General features: G+C 36.8%; 1 protein-coding gene across 5 annotated transcripts in view; it reads right to left on the bottom strand.

The window, feature by feature from the left end:
* GTDC1 (glycosyltransferase like domain containing 1) overlaps positions 1-20279 on the bottom strand; it is a 421396-nt gene that overhangs the window by 52519 nt on the left and 348598 nt on the right. For all 5 annotated transcript variants that reach the window (XM_056117624.1, XM_056117626.1, XM_056117628.1 and 2 more), the window contains one exon: positions 13405-13746. In XM_056117624.1, the coding sequence (XP_055973599.1) occupies positions 13405-13746 (342 nt within the window). The remainder of the gene's footprint in view (positions 1-13404; positions 13747-20279) is intronic.

Below are 20279 nucleotides of genomic sequence, written 5' to 3'. Positions count from 1 at the left end.
TTGATGTTAAGAGTCTCAAAAAACATTTTTTTCATCCAGGTTTAGCAATACCCTAACAATCATAAAAATGTGAAGGGACATTTGGTAGCCTTTTATAGACTTCATTTACAAGGCAGATGCTGCTCCTTAGAAGTGTTTGCTCTGTAGCTTAATTCCATTTTTCTGTACAGTATGTACTTGTTTTGGGTAGGCAGAAAATGAAGACAAAAAAAGATGACTTTATTTAGCTCTTTTCTTTCTTTTTTTTTTTTGTCTAGGAGAGTTAAGAATAAAACTGATTTTAACCAATAAGAGAATTGGCAATAGTGACAATCTTATGTGAAGTAATGAAGTACTCTGTATTATTTACTACTACTACAAATAATGTTTATTAAGCACTTATAATCTACCAGGAACTGTGTCTATTTACTTATGCATATCATTCTCTAAAATCCATAGACCAATCCTATAATGTATTAATATTATTCTAACCTTACAAAGACAAAAGTCAAAGAGAGTAGATCACTTGTCTTCATGATACAAGGTGGGTAATGATGATAGCTGGAACTTATAAAGCACTTGTACAGTACTTACTATTTGTAACACTTCCCTAAAACTGTAACACGGCTATAACTTAATGTCCATGGAATCAGTATAAAGTTTTTTTTTAAGTGAGTACACTTCAAATATAATCATATGATCTAAAGTTCAATATAATTAAAAAAACATTTTATAAAAACTGAACATACATATCCATGCTGAGAAGTCCTTAACTGACCTGCCTAATTTTCCCTCCTTTTCTCCTGCTCACGGAAGACTTAACTCATCTCACTTCCAAATGAAATCTTTACTTGCATATCTAAAAGATATTTCTAACCTAATATTTCCAAAGGCCAACTTTTTAAAAAAATTTTTTTCTATTTTTTTGGGTCACACCCAGCGATGTACAGGAGTTACTCCTGGTTCATGCACTCAGGAATCACTCCTGGCAGTGATCGGGGACCGTATGGGATGCTGGGAATCGAACCCGGGTTGGCCACGTGCAAGGCAAACGCCCTACCCACTGTGCGATTGCTCCAGTCCCAGGCCAACTTTTTAAAGCTTCTCCTTCTCAAATGTTTTCTAGCTTTCTTATTTTCAGTAAGTGACACTCACAAATTTCCACTTAGACAAAATCTTATAAATATATCCTGACAATTTTTTTTTTTTTGCTTTTTGGGTAATACCTGGTGATGCATAGGGGTTACTCCTAGCTCTGCATTCAGGAATTTTTCCTGGCAGTGCTGGGGGACCATATGGGATGCTGGGAACCAAAACTGGGTCGGCCGCAGGCAACGCAAATGCCCTACTCACTGTGCTACTGCTCCAGCCCCTATCCTGACCACTTTTGATCCCTGTTGCTACTGTCCAGTCAAATCACAGTCACATTTGTCTGGATTTTGACAGGAGCTGTTTTTGTTCATTAAGGTAGGTGGGCACTAACTCACAGATTAAAAAAAAATGGTACAAGTTCATTTAAGAGTACTACACTGATGGACAGATCCCAAGCGTATCCTCAAGCCAAAGGAGGGAGAGACATTTTCAGCAACAATTTTCTAAATCTGCCCTACCTGAAGGGAAAGAGAACACAGGGAACTTTAGGAGAGACACTCAGAACAGACTTGAGAGTGGCTCACCGAACTTCTGCTTACATTAAATGGCAAAAATCCATTAACGTACTACACCAAACTGGGATGGACACTAGAAAATATATAGGTATGTATCTTTTGAAACTTAACAGATAAAGGTATAACTTTAGTTTTAAGAGAATGGGCACAGCTTTGGGAAATAGATAATAGTCCCTTCCAAACTGCCCATTGAGAAATCTGGCCCTCATGTGGTGATTGTGATCTTAGAGAAACTATTTCTTCTTGAAAAAAAAAAAAACTGTTCAAACCAAGGTGAGGTGAGCAGAGGTAGTTAAGGCTTAAGTTAAAAGTAGAAATACTTTTATGACCAAAGCAACCATGGGAGATGTCATCTAAAACAGTAATTGCATAATGAATTTGACAATAAGGAACAATATTCATGATACTGAGAGAGGTTAACTAGAGATGTACTTTCAAAAGAAGTGAAGGGCTGGTTTCACATAGCAACAGGAAATGATTGTGGGGAGGAGATGAAAATATACACTGGATTGCTGAGAGCTGATCAATTACTGAGCACACATCTTCTTGGTAGGAGGCAATGCAAAAAAATTCTTAACTAAGTCTCCGGAAATCAATTATTATGTTAACATCAATAAGGGAAGTTTATAGTATACGCATAAGGAGAAGAATAAAAGTGAATCTGATTGTTATGGCGAAAGGACACAATATTTTAGGAGAGTCATGGCAAAAGAATCTTTTGCTTTTCTTCTCTGTCCCATAGAGAAAGTTTACCAGAACTGGAAATAGTGGTTTCAGTGGAGGCAGTACAGTAATGAAGATAAAATAGGATTCTGGGCAATAAATCTTTTTCTACTCTGTAAATACCACCCCCCTTCACCATAAAGACTCTTTAAAGAAATAAGAAAACAAAGCTTTCAGAAAGGGCTTGATACATTATTTATGAACTTATCAAGTGAAAAAACACCCACTCAGACATTTTAATAAAAACTTTCAACTAATGTATCTAATTTTATTGGTATTTAAAAAAAAGCCAATTATGAACTGGAAAGTTATTGTTTGTTGAACTGCTATACAGCTTTCTGCAAATAGAATGTTTACAAACCACTTGTAATCACTTTTCCAAAGTTTCAGTTTCTGAAGGTCAAATAACTATGTAACTTGCTTAATAAAGAAGCAAAGAAGCACCTCTAAATATCTCTCAGCTCTGATGGGCTTATATTCTGTTCCTTAGGTGAGGTATTAGCAAAGCTTATTTATTTTCATTTCCAAGGCTTTTATTTGCTCGTTCCCTTGTGGTAAAGCTGATTTCCATGATGATTCCCTTCTTAATTTTAATACCCTTTTTACTCATCATATAGACATAAGAATTTTCCATAAAATAATGAAATCCTTGCAAAGGAAATGAAGACAACTCGGGAGCAAAGTAAACTAGCTCCTTTTTCAATTAATTGATCCACTGTCATGTGCATATAAGATTTTTTTTAAACCTAGGAAATAAGGTTAATTAACATAAAAAAGCCTCACTCCTCTAGATGCTGAATTTTGTATTTTACCCATGCTGCCTTAAGTGCCTTGATTTCCCAGTAATGACCTAGTTCTCCTAATGAGGAACATTAACCCCTGGCTGTAGCTGTCCAGGACTTAATTGTCAACTGCAGCTGAAATAGGGGAGTTTGCCGATCAGCAGGTATGCGGTATATTAACTCATGTCATTTCAACCCCTAATAAATAAATCTGTTGCTAAGGCAACAGGAAGATCAGCTCTATCAGTATTCTCCCCTCCCAGTAACCAGCTTCCCCCTTTCCACCCCTCTTTTGGAGGAAACTGCCTTTCACACCAAGCTAAGGGGAAAAAGAAGGAAATTAACTACATGTAACCATAATTAGAAGCAACATCATTTCTCATCTTAGAAACATATCTAAATTAATAAAAAAGGACAGCAAAGAGAGAAATGCTTTCGACTGAGATCAGGATAAATTATTTCCTTCAACAGGAGATAAGCGCAATGAGGTATATATACATTTGGGTAAGAACAAATCTCAAACACATTTTGGCTCTTTGTGCTTCTGAAATTTCCCCATCTTTTGTTTAACCAACAAATGATGTTAGCCTGACTAGTGCAGAAATAGCTAATTAGTTGCATAGTCAATAAAGATGAAAGAAAGTGGAAAAACCTTACATAATTTATAATAGTTACTGCTATTCTACCTTGCAATTCTTTGGTGTAAAGAAAAAAGTAGAAAGTGAAATCTGGTCAGTGAACCTTAATCTAGGTAACCTAGAAAAGTCAGAGTCACATGCCCCAGGAGTTGAGAAAGTAATCTCTATGGGTTGTTTTAAAATCAGTTTATACTCCTGGATTATGGCCAAGGGGTAGGAGGAAAAATAGCCTACAAAGATTTCCCCATTCTGGGTTTATTTTTCAGTAATAATAAAGACATTACTTTCAACCAAAACTATGTTAGTTTTACTTTTTCATGCCATCACCTTATTAAGAGAAATTCATTTTCACTAAGTCCTGGATGATTATGATCTATAGTTCCTATAAATTCTTTTCATAATCAGAAGCACCCCCTAAAAACAAACAAAAGACATCCTTTGCAAAAAAATGCTGATTTCATGATCATCTCTACCTGTCACATAAATCTATATTTCTACTATCTTTCTTTCCAGAATAGCAAATTTTCCTCATCTCTCTCTGTCTCTCTCTCTGTCTCTCTCTGTCTCTCTCTGTCTCTCTCTGTCTCTCTCTCTCTCTCTCTCTCTCTCTCTCTCTCTCACACACACACACACACACACACATATAAAACTTCTGATTCTGTGCTCAGAGATCACTACTCCTGGGAGTGTTCAGGGAACATATGTGGTGCCAGAGATTGAATCTGGGCTGTGCATACAAATAAAGTGCCTTATCTGTTCTATATCTCTCAAAAATATCTCATTATTGATATTAAGTGAAATCAGGTAAGTATCCCACATACTAGATAATCTAGCTATATGTATTGAATAGCATCTGTGTAAGAAAACTTTCTGTTTTTATTGAGGACCTTCAACTCTAAAATAAATGACACCACTTAAACTAAGAAGTGAGCAGGATTAGATGGTGCTGTGGAAGATGCTGGGTTTTGTTTTGTTTTGTTTCTTAAATACACTTGTGTGGTGCATAGTGTGCTGGATGCATAGAATTCATAATTAGGGAAATTTAAACGTTACTGGAACTGAAATCAGGATTGGTATCTGCAGAAAGTGGAAAATTTCTGGTGTCTCTAAAGAAATGTAATGATAATTACCATCATTACATGTGAGCTGACAAAAATGACCCTATATCAAGAGCAACAGGAGAGATATTAATACTGAAAAAGGGAGTAAGTGTGTGCTCAGTAGAGTTCAGATCAACAGGAAGGGCATGAAAAAGGTTAGTGACTAGAAAGCAAAAATACATTCAAATATGCTCAATCATACATGATATAAATGTGTAAGACAGAAATAGGCTGTCTATCTACAAATTCATCCATCTACCAATTTCAGCATCAATGTATCCAAGCATATTTCCAATCTTAATATCATTTACTTTACAATTCTACCACCTCTGACCTCTGGTATTAAGGAAGTCTGGTGTAAGGATTTGACCAAAAGAATTGTTAAATAAAAAAAAGGTAGACATGAAGGTTGAAGATAATGTCTTAAGCATATTGTTATCAAACAGCATCTTTAGCAGCAATTACTAACTTTATGAAATGAGTCAAATTTAGAGAACATCTTTACCCTCACTAACAAGAACTTTAAGGCATGAGATAACACTGAGATAATAATGCCTATAGGTAGAAATTCTTTCTGCTAACATGGTATATTAGAAAGATAAAAACAATGCAATAAATATGAAATGTTGAATCTGTTTCACTTTTTGTAATTCAATCATTTGGAAAATAATCAGCAAGTTACTGGTAAACAAAAGCTTGAAAATTATAATGAAATTTTGGATAGGGTAATTTGTTTTTTTTTTTGGTCTTGAGTTTTCCTATGTTGCTTTCCTTACTAATGAAAAATAGCAGGACAGAGATTCTCAGAGATTCAGTTGTTATATGTAAGAAGATAAAACAAAAACTTTTCATATGATAAAATGTGCAGCACTTTAAACGATGTATCTCATCACAACTTTTCAAAGGTTAGAGGTAAATGTTCTAAAGAGATTTTTTTTTCAATTCTAGAATTTATTAAAAAATCTAAGGATAAAAATAAGCAAAGAAAAAATTTAGACTAAGAAACATAAATAAAGAAAACATTCTATAATTGAAAGTGACTCTGATCAATTAAAACCTGTGAACTTGGATTGTCCAATTGATAAACATGAAACTGATGAAATTAACCCTTTCAAATAACAGCCACTTTTCCCAGTCAATAAAAAAATTAGCTTCTAATATTTATAGCGCAGATTTTTTTTACATTATAGATATTTAGCTCTAAAATAAATATACAGCAAGAATGATAGCATTTAGAGACCAAGACAAGTGAGATGGATTCTTTCAGAGCTGAAGAATCTTTGATGGAGTGTGCAGATGGCCAGACCACATGACCACCTTTTCCAGAACCACAATTCTGTGAGGCTCATTTCCCCCTTAAAACACAGGCTTATATAGGATACTAAAATAGAATAAAGAACATTGGTGTTCAAATGCTAGGATTTGTCACCTTATTTGAATCCTAGCTACTAGGTAGTTAAAGATTGTCCTCCAAAAACATTCTAAAGAAAACGAAGATCTGAAAGATTCAGGGCAATCTACTCCAAAGTAGCATAAGTTATTTGGGCAAGGAAAAAACCAAGTTAGTTTACCTTGGCCTGAAAAACACATCATCTAATCACCCAGCACACATCCTCTCAAAATGCAGATCATTTTTGTTTTCAAAGCTGTTGTTTTAAAACCTCACAGTCAAAGAACGAAAAAAATAAATTATTTTATTCTCAACTAATAAAGCAAAATTCTCTGTTTTATATCACTCACTGAATTTGTTATAAATGGCCAAACTTTTAAAAATGTACTGCATCAAATTTTTTTGATGTTTCACAATTTACCTAAATATGTTTCAATAAGGTTTTTATATTTCAAAGACTGTGGAACTTTTTCTTTCCAGATGTCTACCCTTAACTATTATCAACATTGCTTAAATTATTTTATTATTACTTTATGGAAAATACTGCAAATAATATATAGTTCATAAAAAGTCTTCCACATTAAGTCAAAAGCTTTGTCAATTTTGTCACATTCCAATGATGAGCTCATGGTGGAACCTACAGCTATAACTATTCAAATAACTAAACTTCTCAGCATGCTTCACAGACCCTATCACTTCATCTTTCTTGATCAGTAAATATCTACTTATAGAGTAATAATTAGGGAGATTAAGATCAGAATAAATTTTTTAATAGATACATGTCATATCTTTTACATACCTCAGATACATGTTTTACAGTAAAATTCCACACCAAGACAAATCCTGCTTGGTCTGATAAAGCATTCTTATTTATATATAAAAAACACTTCTCTACTATCAATTGCCAAATCTAAATATTTATTTTATTATTATTTGCTTTGGGGGCCACATCTGGCCTACTCTTGACAGGCTCAGGAGATTATCTGGGATGCTGGGAATCAAACTCAGGTTACTTTCCTGCTGCATATCTCTCCAGCCCCTATTATAATTTTCTATAAAACTGAATGTTTTTATGCTAGCATTCAGGGCAAGAACATTTAGTCTATGAGGAGAAAAAAAATTAGGGAACTCAATTGATTATGGCAGACACTTTACACATGTCATTATTAGTTTCATTTAACAGTTTTATTCAAAGGGTCATTTGTGAAATCCTGGGTGTATTCAAGTCCCTTTCATGGAGTATGTAAAGTTAAACTCTTTTCATAATAATATTGTGAAGTAATTTTCCTCTCCAATGTGTTGACATCTATCCTGGTAAGGAAAAATACACATCGGAATCAAGTCTTAGCATGATTTAAGTTAATGGCAGTACCTTTGAGCAGTCATTATATTTTTTACAATAATGAATGTCAGTAAAAGAAAAATAAAAGGTTAGTTCCCCTTAAGAATGTCCTTGAAGAAGCAGTAAAAATCACTAATATTATTATATTTCATCTCTTCAATAAACATATTTTAATATCCTGTATGATAAAATTGGAAATACAGAGAAAGATCCCTGCATACCAAGATGTATAAGATCCTGAGAAAAAAATGTCAATTGGAGAGTATTGTGAATTAATGTAGCTTAATTACATTAATTTCCCCCCACCCAATAAAATAGAAATTACATTTAAATCTGGTAGACAAACCAGTTTGGTTTGGCAGACATTTTCTCAAATATGAAGAGTGTGAACCTATGGCTTCAAGGAAAACAAGTGATGATGTGCGTTGCCATGTAAAGTTAAGCTTTTAAACTGCAAATTCGAATTTTGGAAAAAGCCTATCTACATTGTGACCTTGACAACCACCCAATAATCGATACTTTCTCTGTATCAGTGGCAATAGTAACAGCAACACTGTTCAAAATAATGAATTGTGTCAATTTTAGGAAGGTCAGCATATTTTAGAGACACTATATTTTCCAAGTTACCACATGCCACAAAATTCACTTAAACAGCAAGTATGAAAAGTCATCACGTAGTTTTAGGCTAACCTTTTGTCAGGGGCTGGGGAGATAGTTAAAGGGTTGAATGAGTTCCAACAGCCATAGCTGACTAAGGTACTATTGGCCCAAACAGCGCAAAATCTCTGATTAGCTACTGAGTCATGAGGTCCATGTAGAGTGAGCAGTGGCTTCCAGGTCGGTACTTAGCACTGCTTGCCCCCCTCTCCATATAAAATGTGAATCTCACTTAGTGCAGGATCAAAGAAAATATCTCTAATGATCTGAATGTAGCACTGTAGCACTGTCCTCCCGTTTTTCATCGATTTGCTCCAGTAGGTCCAATAACGTCTCCATCGTGAGACTTGTTGTTACTGAGTTTGGCATATTGAATACATCATGGGTAGTTTGTCAGGCTTTGCCGTGCAGGTGAGATACTCTTGGTAGCTTGTTAGGCTCTCTGAGAGGGGTGGAGGAATCGAACCCGGCTCGGCCAGCTGGCTGCATGCAAGGCAAACGCCCTACCACTGTGAAAGACCTGAATAGGCTATTAAAATACTTACTTGTCAGTGGTCTCTCTCTCTCTCTCTCTCTCTCTCTCTCTCTCTCTCTGAGGTAGAATTTTCTGTAAAAGTTTTGACCAAAACAATATATTGAATATGCAAGAGCATTGAGCATTAAAGCTGAGAAAAGAATTCAACTCGTTTCTTATTAAAAAGATACTGCAGATTTGCAAAAAAGAAAAATGATATTACTTTTCTCACTGATCTTTGTCTTAAAAAATAGTTTTTCAAAATCTATATGTTATCTATGGAGCAAGTACTTCGTTCTTTATTACATTTAAATGACTTACTATAGAATCTAAAACTTTTTCTCAGTTTGAATTTTGAGTAAAGTAGTTATTGACAACTATAACCCCAATGAACAAAAAGGATCTGTGTCCCAATACTTTGTGTTTTGTTTTGTTTTTGGATCACATCCAGCTGAGTTGAGGACATACTCTTGGCTCTAATTTCAGGCATCACTCCTGGTGGTGCTCAGGGTACCAGATGGAGTGCCAAGAACTGAATCTGGACAAGATGCGGGCAAGGCAAGCACCTTACCTACTGTACTTTCTTCACTCTGGCCCCAAGTCCCAATAATTTTTCAGAGCATAAAGGAATCTTGAGATCAAAGACTTAGAGAACTGCAGCCTTGAGAGTTCTATCTTTCCATGTTTATAAATTTGATTTTTCTGTCCCTCCAGCACTGTCTCTTGTGCTCATTACAGTAAGGTGAACATTTACATAAAGGTTGGAACCTAGGAAAATATTATATTTGCATAATAAGTGGACCAAAAATAGTTAAAATAAAGGCACTACAAATTGCAGTCTGTTAAAAAAAAAAACACCAATCTTCTGTACGTCATTTCTATTAACCACACTTTGCTATAGATGTTTATAACAAAACATTAAAGACTGGGTAGAAAGGAGAAAACAAATTACTCTGTAGAGAACCCACCAACTCTGCTAAAATACTGTCAGTTATTTATCTACTGTCAGCAGAGGTTGCACACTATAATCCTTGACAAGCTCAGAATCAGAAAGAATGAAGAGAAGGGGCAAGCATTGCATTTAAGGGCCTGTTCTCATGCACAGACATTTTAACACAGATTTAAAGCCAGAATGTATCTTCTAGAAAATGTCACTTTTGATGTTGATACATATCCTAGCTAGTAGGCTCTACATTTGGTTGACTTAGTACACGAGATGTGAGAGGCTAACACTATATTTTAGACCATTCATGATCCCAGCGTGGAGCTAACACAATGAGGTCAGCATCACTTCATTTTTAGAGTTGGCCACCGCTACTGTATGATTTCATGGGCATATTTTTTTTATGATAGGGAGGAGGGTTTTATTTTTGTTTTGTTAGGCATGGCAGTGACAGGCTCTCTGAACTCTGTTGCCCTCTCCAGTGTCGACTTTTTCTTTATCTTTGTTTACAGGGAAACAATCACCCATGCATTCTCCTGTTCCAAAGATCTCTCTGCAGAATGTACAAGGCCAAGGCAAACATGCAAGAAACCCAAGAGTTCCTGCAGGTTACTCGAAAGAAGACTCCCTTTCAAGCTGGTGGTTTAAAGAGCTCATACTAATCCCAGGATGCACAAGGATGTTAGGGGCACTAACTGAGAGAACTGATTAAGAAACAAATGCTGGTCATTTTCTAGGAGAGTCCACGGCTGCCTCTAGGATACGATTCATACTGACCGGTCAATTCCATGATTTCTACCCAGGCGGTCAGAGGTCTAAATAAATGTGTGCTTGTAACTGGAGATTTTGATGAATGCTGAACCAGAATCTTAATTTTCTAATTCATATTCACCAATTAAAAATAAACTGTATTTTTATGAGCGAATTTACATAAATCAGATGATAAAGCATCTACCACTAAAGGGTAGGAGTTCAGCTCACAACATTTGCATATATTCTCCTAAAGAAAATATAGGCATTTCAGATTTTCATTGAAAGAGTCTTGCTGCGTTGGAACTCTAATGGGCTTAGAACAGTAAATTTTGAAGAAACTGATTGCTACCCCCGTAGCTAGTAAATGGCTGCCTAGACCCAGTGGCATTTGAAAAAAGTGTTTTATCATAAAATTATCCCAGCAGAGTCCATTCTGCAAGATAACATCATCATCATCATCATCAGTACTCCATGCAGGACCCAACAGCTCTGGCACAATATTGCCAGTCATTTATCTGTTGTCAGCACAGGTTACACACTGTAATCCTTGACTGCCTCGGAATTAGAATGTCTTTGATGTCCCCACAAGAGTTTTTTGCCCGAAGGCTTTACCAATGCTCGGCGGCTCAGTGTTTATTCCTCGTAATCTTCCTCTCATCTCCAGGCTAGCAGTGACAGATGGTTATGGGCACACAATAGTATTAAGAGTTTGATATTTTTTTTTATGCTGTGCTCTCTGTACAACAAATAGCTATCAGACGCGGGCCAGAGAGCTGACATGGCTCGCTTAGGTAATGGCAAACAAACAGCTCGGGTTGATGCTTTCTGTCATTTCCCCTCCTAACCCTGCTTGTTTTCATTGTATACTCTCAAAGGTAAACTATATTAACCTTATAGACTGTTATTAAAAAGATATATCTCTATGAGCATAAAGTGCTTTTCTTTTCTCTTTTTCTTACTCTTTTGATTATGAAAGTAATACTGCTGACATATTGAACAAATATCGAATGTCAACATAAATTTTTAGTGTGTGATAATATTCCCCTTCATATAGCTGTGTGTCAGGCGGGAACTCTCGGATGATGCATAGCAGTAAATAACCCAAACAAAATTAGTTCTCTTGTCAGCTTCTACCTTGTATGTCCCCAGGCATCAGTAAAATTGACTGCACGCTAGATTTTCAAAATTAGCCCTAATGTTAGCTATGTGTCTGGCAACCTCCAAGTTTCCAATGTTCTACTATATTACCCGTAAGGATGAATGTGTTACTTTTATATTTTGGCATTTACTCTTGCTGATGCGGCTTTTTTTCCCCCTCTTCTCCAAATTAAAAATAATTTAGCTCTAACAATAAGAATGTGCACACACATAACGTTGCATCTCTTTAAGCAACTAACTTTAGGCAATGAAATTAAATTAAAGCAAAAATATACAAAGGAAAAGAGGGAATTATTCAATTTAATATTGTTAATTGTATTAACATTGCTCTGTCTTATTTTGTGCAAAGTATTGGATAACATGGTTCTCTCGCCCGCCCTTCCCCCTTGCATTTCAGTGTGCTGTTCGCCACGAGTCTACAAATAATTTCTTTTACCATTTTTATGGTAATCCAGAACCAAACTTTTTTCGAATGGATTTCTTGCAAGAAATACTACTCCAGAGCCTAGTAAATATTAGTGGACTAAAAGGAAAGCTATTCAGATGGAAGTGAATAAGGACCACTATTTTACCTTGATGCAGGTTAATTTCATCCACGTCCACTGTATTTTAAAATGCCATAGAAGAATACTGAACATCATCCCATTCCAAGGAAAACATTTTTTTTTAAATGTCACTCTTAAAAAGACAATGTTCAAGATTTGAACTCAAATAGACAAATAGAAAAAATACCTTCCATATCAACTTTCAAACCCTAAATTTTATGTTCATACATTTGGAGTCAGAGGAAAATCCCTTTAGTTACCAGATGCTAAAGATCAACTGGGAGAGCTTCTGGAGTTCTAATGTGCTGGAAGTCAAATCCTCGGCAAAGGCGCTTTGCCTGGCCGGTGTGATGTGCTTATTACTTCACCTGCAAACAGTTGCTCTCAGAAAATCGGACCTAATGATCATCCCAGCATCACTGCAATAAAGAGACCATAATCTGTGGGGGAAGTGCAGTCTAATCAGGCCACATGCAGATTAACTAACTGGGAGGAATAAAAACTAGATTAAAATGTTCATGTCTAATACCAGAAGATTATCAGGACATTTTACCTCTTTAAATCCTAATTTATAGGAGCCAGGGTTAAGTTTATGAGTTTATATTTGGTGCAATTACATGCTGGAGTTGGTTTGCCTCTGTTAAGAAAAGATTCTGCTAGAAAGTATTTTGCATTGCATAATACCAGACTCATAAGAGAGATGGGAAACATTTCAAATGTACTGACCTAAAATATGACAAAGGAAATAAAGCCACCTTGTTGAAAATAGTGAAGTTAGTAGACATGAAATAATTTTTTGTCTTAATTGCAATACTACTTTAGTAACCAGAAGCAGTGCTGTAACGGCAGCACACACACAAATATGGAATTCTACTATTACACGTTGAAACTTTGAAACTTCTTGGAAAAGATTTTATTTCCTAGCCATGCCTCACTTCTGTTGTTTAAGCAACTCAGCGCAAACAATTATCTGTAATTCTAATTTTAGTAAAAGGCAAAGAGATTCAAGTATTCTGAAGAGATATGAGAGCTCTGTAATTCAAGTTTAATCTAAGGACAAAACTGCTTATGTAAAGATTTTGTGCAACACCACCTTGCCATCACCTTAAGATATTATTCTAAAGTTACAGCGACAACAAATTATCAGGTCAATCATCAGAATACTTTTTTCTATTGTGATTTCTACAACTAAATTGGAATATCTTAAACTTACCATCTGTGGGGCCAGACAATATGCAATGGTCTTTGCTGATCATCAGCTCCACCCAAAAGGTCACAGGGATTAAGAGTCAGATTTTGTTTATCTTGCCTATGATGAGAACTTGCATTATTTGCTGAGTTGCATGTTTTCAAGTCTGACTCTTGCATTACTGAGCTACTCAGTTTTTCCTGTTGTGCAGTATCACCAGGCCCAGATTCTGAGATAAAATTCTTCAATACATTCTCAGAACTTCTCTGCTCCTGCTGTAAAGAGGCCATGGACGGAGTAACACTCACATTTCTGTTAAGGCTGAGCATCTTCTGAAAATGGGCTGCTTTGTGCTTGGGCATGAATCTGTTTCAAAAAAGAAATACAATGTTATTGTAATGAAAACAGTATTTATAACATGCTCTTTACCTTTCAGTAAGGGCATGATGATGATATATAAAACTGAGAAAAAATGTAGGAAAAATTAGCAAAACTGCAGAGTAGTAGCCATCAAGATAAGGTTCAAAAGTTTAGCATGGACTGCCTTTGAATGCTTTCCAAAGAATTTTTGTGGCTATAAATTGTGCACAACACATATATAAAAAAAAGGTTTATTACATTTTTCTTCTCTCTTCTTTCTGACGTTCCTTTATACATAATACAGTTGCCAGTATAACCGGTGCTCATTTTCAAGCCACACTTATTCATAAGCCTACAAAAATACTCAAAACTTTCTCGATTAATACGCGCCATTTCTGCTCACATAAGTTTTTTGATTTCTGGCAATCTGTACACAATTCTAAAAATTAAATTACTCTTTCCTTACATTGACTTTGCTAACGTTTCTTGAAATAGACTTAAAAATTTGTTAATTTTGGGAGGTGGGGTTTTGGACTACAGCCAGCTTTGGTCAAGGGCTTAGTCCTGGCTCTGTGCTCAGGGACCATCTTCAGTGTCACGGATCAAACCCAAGTTGGCTGTGTTAAGGCAAACATCTTACCCGATTTATCTATCTAGACCCCCTGAAATGCAATTTTATGTTTTATTTTTTTGTGGTGTCAAGAGATTGGACTCAGGACATCACACATACAAGGTCAGTGCTCTACTGCATAGCAACATCCCTAATCCTAGATTTTTCTGTTTTAGAATGTCATTTCTCCCTTATCTCCTCTGGTGCTTTGTAACACAGAGTTCAATATCTGTTCCTCACTGGTACCAGCAACAATAAAGGATGAAGTCAAGGAGCTTACCATTTGCAAGGGAGCAAACCAACAGTACTTCAGAACAGAGAAAGTGGGAGATAGACACGAAAAATCAACTAACTCATGAAGGAAGACAGTATGTAAATAAAGGGCATTCCAACTTTTAACACTGAGAACTAGAGATAAATTCTGAGTATGGAGTCATTAAAGTTTAAGAAGGTTTTAGGTGAAGGATTTTGAAAGGCAGAGAGGTAGGCGTTCTGGACTGAGAGAACAGCACAATCCAAAAAAAGGGGGGGGGGTAGGGAAGCACATGAACTCTTCAGGGAATAATATTCAGCTCAAAGAGGTTGGGGCCAGATACTTGGATGTGAAGTCTTAGGGCTAGAATGGGTCAGACAACCTAGTGCTTTCCCAGAGTCCCTGAGGCCCATTCTGTGATTTGGCCCCTTCCCTGGATTGCTAAGGGAAGAAACGGAGAGCACATGGGTTTAAGAGACGGAGGAATAAGTATGGACTGAGAGCAATAAGAACATTTGGAAGAAAAGAACATATTTCGAGAGGGTAATATGACACTACTGAAGTGAATTAAGAGCCCCAAAAGGATGTATAAAAAAGAATTAAGAGACCTTAAAACTGTGTAAAACAGGGTGTAAAACAGTGTGAGGTGTGAAAGTACCAGGAACAATAAGGAGAATTTGGCCTTCTTGCAAAGTAGAGCACTGGCTGCTCCCAGGGTGATGCCTTGGAGGGCCAGGAGAGAAAGCAGACCGCTGGCTATGAATGGGCCTGAAAGAGAAACAGACAGGCAGAGCGAGAGAGAGGAGAGAAAGGCAAGAGCTAATTTTCTTTTTCATGGTCTCAGGTTCTTAGGGACATTTACCTGGGGAGATTTTCTACTGAAGGGAAGATACAGAAAAGTCTCCTAAGATGGAAGCAGAAAACATGAGAAAGTGAGAGGGAAAAAGAGAAAATGGGAGGGGGGGAAAGTACTTGACAGAAAGGCAGGCTGTATGTGTATGTGTGTGTGTTGGGGGAGGGGGGGAGTGTATGTGGTAGTGGGAGGGAAACTGAGGATACTGGTAGAGGAAAATGTACACTGGCGAAGGGACAGGAATTGGAACATTATATGACTGAAGATCAGTCATAATCAACTTTGTACCTGTATTTCACAGTGATTCAACTAAAGTCACCCCCCCCAAAATAATACCCAAACTAGCAACATAATATGAAAATATAAGATTTACAGCATGAAGGAGAAGTGGGGGTAGTCAATAAATGAAATTAAGGATAATAAAGGAAACAATCGTAGTTTTGCTATAAAGTCCAGGGTAAAAAAAAAGGAAAAGAAAGTTGAAGAAAATAGTTCTAGGGGGCAGGTATGGATCGTAAGGCGAATCTCCAAAACGTTTGGTGAGAATCTACTTCAAGTGAGGGAGCAGAGGTGAAAATGGAGTGAAAAAGTTGAGAACAGGCACTGAGGAGAAGGGCAGAGGGCAGTGCTGTAGAAAGCAAGGGTGCAGCACTAGAGAACAGATTAGGGAGCGGTTCCACAGAGCTGGAAACAGAATCTGGTTGTAGAGTATTGTTGTGTATATTCTGGAATCAACGTGTGTGTGTGTGTGTGTGTGTGTGTGTGTGTGTGTGTGTGTGTGTGTGTGTGTAGGGTGCAGTGGGAAGCATCTATGCTTGCTTCATCATCAGTCTCAAGAACAATCACCTGGATATTAAGAATCTCTTTCCCCAGTAAGGAGCAGATGCTTGTACATAAAAAGATAAAGCACAAAGAATGGTTTAAACCCCAAAGGTGCACCCCACTAATACTTATGTTTTATTTATCCATCTATTATTTTGATTCTGGGGCCTCACCTGTTGGTTCTCATGAACTACCTCTGGCTCAGTGTCTGATGGGCCCTCCTGTCTATACTCAGGCAACCATGTGATGCAAGGGATTCCAGCCTGGTCTCCTACATGCAAAGCAAGTACTCAGCCCATTCAACTCTCTAAAGTTCAATATTAATTTTTTTCCTTGTTTGTTCTTTGTTTTTTTGGACCACACTTGGCTATGCACAGGGGTTACTCTTGACTTTGCAATTAGCAATTACTCCTAGTGGGGCTTAGGGGACTGGAACCCACATTGGCCATATGCAAAGCAACCACCCAGCCCACTGTGCTATTTCTCCAGTCCAATACTTAATTTTTATTGAAAGAAAACTTGGACACAAACAGTTTCAGATATCATGTCTAAAATTATTAAGAAAACTAACCAACTTTCTGAAAATATTTAAACATTGTGAGGAACTAAGGAACTAAAATCAATTTTTAAAAATTCCCATTGAGGTGTTGGTCCCTTCCGCCTTCTTCCCTCTGGAAAGAAAGATGGCAGCCACTTGGGAGCCTTGTGGAAAGCCAGGAATGAGCCGGTGGTGATGGGGCGACTAAAACCTCACAGGAAGGGGGAACGTTCCCAGCTCGTCCTTCACACCCTACTGAGGTCACCAGTTGCCCCCCCACGAGCGGCTCTCTGGCACGGCCATGGCTCCAGAGCACAGAAACCAATCTCTTAATTATCTGACTCTCAGTAGAAATACTTCCAGGGTTAATAAGTAAGATAGCAGAAATCCAAAACTGCGAGGCTGCGAGCGTGGCCACGCAACATCCTTCAATTCTTGAACCCAGCTGTAGAAAGCAAATCATTTCACAATGCCTTTTCAGCATGTCTGATTTTGGGGTGTAAACTCTAAATAATAATGGTGCATCTTTTATCGGAATAATGAATCTAGTCAAAGTAGATAGAGTGTTAACTAGAATTCATCTGCCTCACAAGCATTGGGAGGGGTGGGGGGTGGGGGTTTATAGAGGTTCTTCGTGGTGAAAAATAAGTATTGGTAAAAGGAAATGTGTTTGACATTTGCATGGCCGAGACCTAAACCTGAAAGCTTTGTCACTTTTCCCACAGTAATTCAATAAATAAATAAATAAATTAAAAAAAATTCCCATTGATCACCACAAAAGAAAATAAATACAATGATAACATTTTCAAGTTCTTCTAAATAAATGGAGCAAATGGTAATAGAAGTAACATCTGTATGTACCCAGAAAACACTAATAAAGCAAGTGGGGAAATCTGTTTGTTTATGTCAGATAAATAATATCAGGGGCCAGAGTGACAGCACAGTGGGTAGAGCATTTGCCTTGCACATGACTGACCCGGGTTCGATCCCCAGCATCCCAGGAGTAATTCCTGAGCACAGACCCAGGAGAAACCCCTGAGCACTGTTGGGTGTGACCCAAAAAGCAAAAAAAAAAAAAGAATATCAGACAAATTTAAGATTTTAACAAAATTACAAACTGAGTACACAAAGGATTCTCAATAAAAGCACACAAACAAAATAATCAATGGGCACTGAAACAAGGTATGTTCATTTTAGAAAATAGTATCATGACCCATCTAACTCACAGAATCCATTTATATTAGCCATGTGTGAGCAACACTGCAAATTAAAAGAGACAGGGGATTGGCTAAAAGGTTGTAAACAATGGGACTTGGTAACTGACAAAGAATTTAGCTTTGGGCAAGGTGCTAGACCTACCTTTATTTTTGTTTTTTAGTTATATTGAATCACTGTGAGATAGTTACAAGCTTTTATTCAACACTTTTGCTATGCAGTCTCAAGGATGAACAGAATTCAGTGTTAGCTCAGGGTGTGGATGACTAATTGGAGAGTAGCGAGTAAGCACATGGAAAGATGCAGAATATAAAAATGTGTATCATCAAAAATTTAGTAATCTCATGAAATTGAAAAAAAAATCACATAAACTGCATACAATAGGGCACGCGACAGGGATGAATGGAGACATTACTGGCTCCTGCTCAAGCAAATCGATGAATAATCAGATGTCAAGTGATCAAGTGATAATAGGGCATATGGTAAACACTACATTTAAATGGTAGTAAGTTTCACAAGTGAGCATGTGTTGCTTTTACCAAGAAAACTGCTAACACTTTGTAGGGGGTTAATGTTGTATAAGGAATGACAATATGAACTCTGTGAGGATAGAATATGGGTGGGTCCTAGGACACAGTAGCGTTGACTTTGCATGTTAGAGCCCTGGGTTTGATCCCTGGCACCGAACAATCCCCAAGGCACAAATGGGCCCAAAAAGAAGAAAAAATTCTGAGTGATTGCTGATTTCATCTGGCAAGCTTGATAACTATATATATTTAAAAATTAGAGAGTTTTTTTTTCTTTTTGGGTCACACCCAGTGATGCACAGGGGTTACTCCTGGCTCTGCGCTCAGGAATTACCCCTGGCGGTGCTCAGGGGACCATATGGGATGCTGGGAATCGAACCTGGGTCGGCCGCGTGCAAGGCAAATGCCCTACCCGCTGTGCTATTGCTCCAGCTAAAAACTAGAGAGTTTTTAGAAAAGCAATAATAATGATTAAAGCAATGGAAGAAATGACTTATGAGGACAGATTTAGAGAGCTAAACACAAGCAGTCTGGTTAAGTGACAACTAGAGGGTACATAATAGGAACCTCCAAGGAATGAGAATAATTATTTCACTTGGTACAAGGGGTATAACTAGGAGTAATGAGATGAAATTAAGAATGAGAAAATTCAAGCTGAATTTTGAGAAAAACTCCCTGACGGTGTAACTTCTAACTAAGCTCATGCATGAATTCCCCATGGAAATGCTATAGCCAGAAACACCTAATAATAAAATAGGACAAAATATCAATAAATAAAATAGGTAATATTCCAGTACTTGAAAGAAGAGCTACTTTCCTTATTTAAAATATATTCTCATATTTTTCTTTAATAGTCTATTTATATACAGTGATTAAAACTCAAAGAAATACTAAAGCAATTAGTTAAATCTGTAAGAAAACAGTCCTTTAGGTAAGAGAAGTTAACATCACTTTAGTTTTCATATACTCTGCAGTAGTAGGCTGAAATATGTGTATATATATTTTACGATTTGGTTCTAGCAGAGCTGGTCTTGAAACAAGCTGGACAAATGTGTTAATACTTCTAAAAAAACAAAACAAACATAACAATCCCCATCTACCATCCCACACAGAGTCTATTCTGATACTCTGTGTCAGGAAACTCATATTTTCATAGATATGTTTAATATAAACAATTTATTGCCATAATAGAAATCAAAAACTTTATTCTAGCTTTTCTAAATGTAGCTCTATGGTCAATTACTTCACATCAATACCAAGATCAAATAGGCATAATACTAACAAGCAGTTTGCTTAATAATAGTCACCACACTAATTAACCCATCCAGAACATTCTTAATCAGACGTTATTTGTAATGTACAGTTAAGAGAAGCTTGGCAATAAGCCGTTCTATGCTAAAAAAGAAAATAATACCTTACTGATAGGGTGAAACTGGATTTTCTATAGAACTGGACAGAATGTTTGAGCTGTCCTGGCATTAACTCAATCTACTAGCTATGCAAATAGGCACATGTCTGAACACTTTCTTTCTTTTACCAGCTTCACCTCTGGTGGAGGTGCTAATGAGAAGAGAAAAACTATGAAGGTAAAGAGGAAAAGAAAGGAAAGAACTGAAGAAAAAAAACAGTAAGCTGCCTTTTAGAGCATATACCATGTTTGTAACTTAATCATCCTCTGATTTTTCTTTAAAAAAAAAAGAGCTACTACCTACCTTACTTAG

The sequence above is a fragment of the Sorex fumeus genome, unplaced genomic scaffold (genome assembly GCF_029834395.1).
Source record: "Sorex fumeus unplaced genomic scaffold, SorFum_2.1 ptg000035l, whole genome shotgun sequence".
Lineage (NCBI taxonomy): Eukaryota > Metazoa > Chordata > Mammalia > Eulipotyphla > Soricidae > Sorex > Sorex fumeus.
Note: the sequence above shows the minus strand (reverse complement) of the source record. Positions and strands in the feature narration are given on the sequence as shown.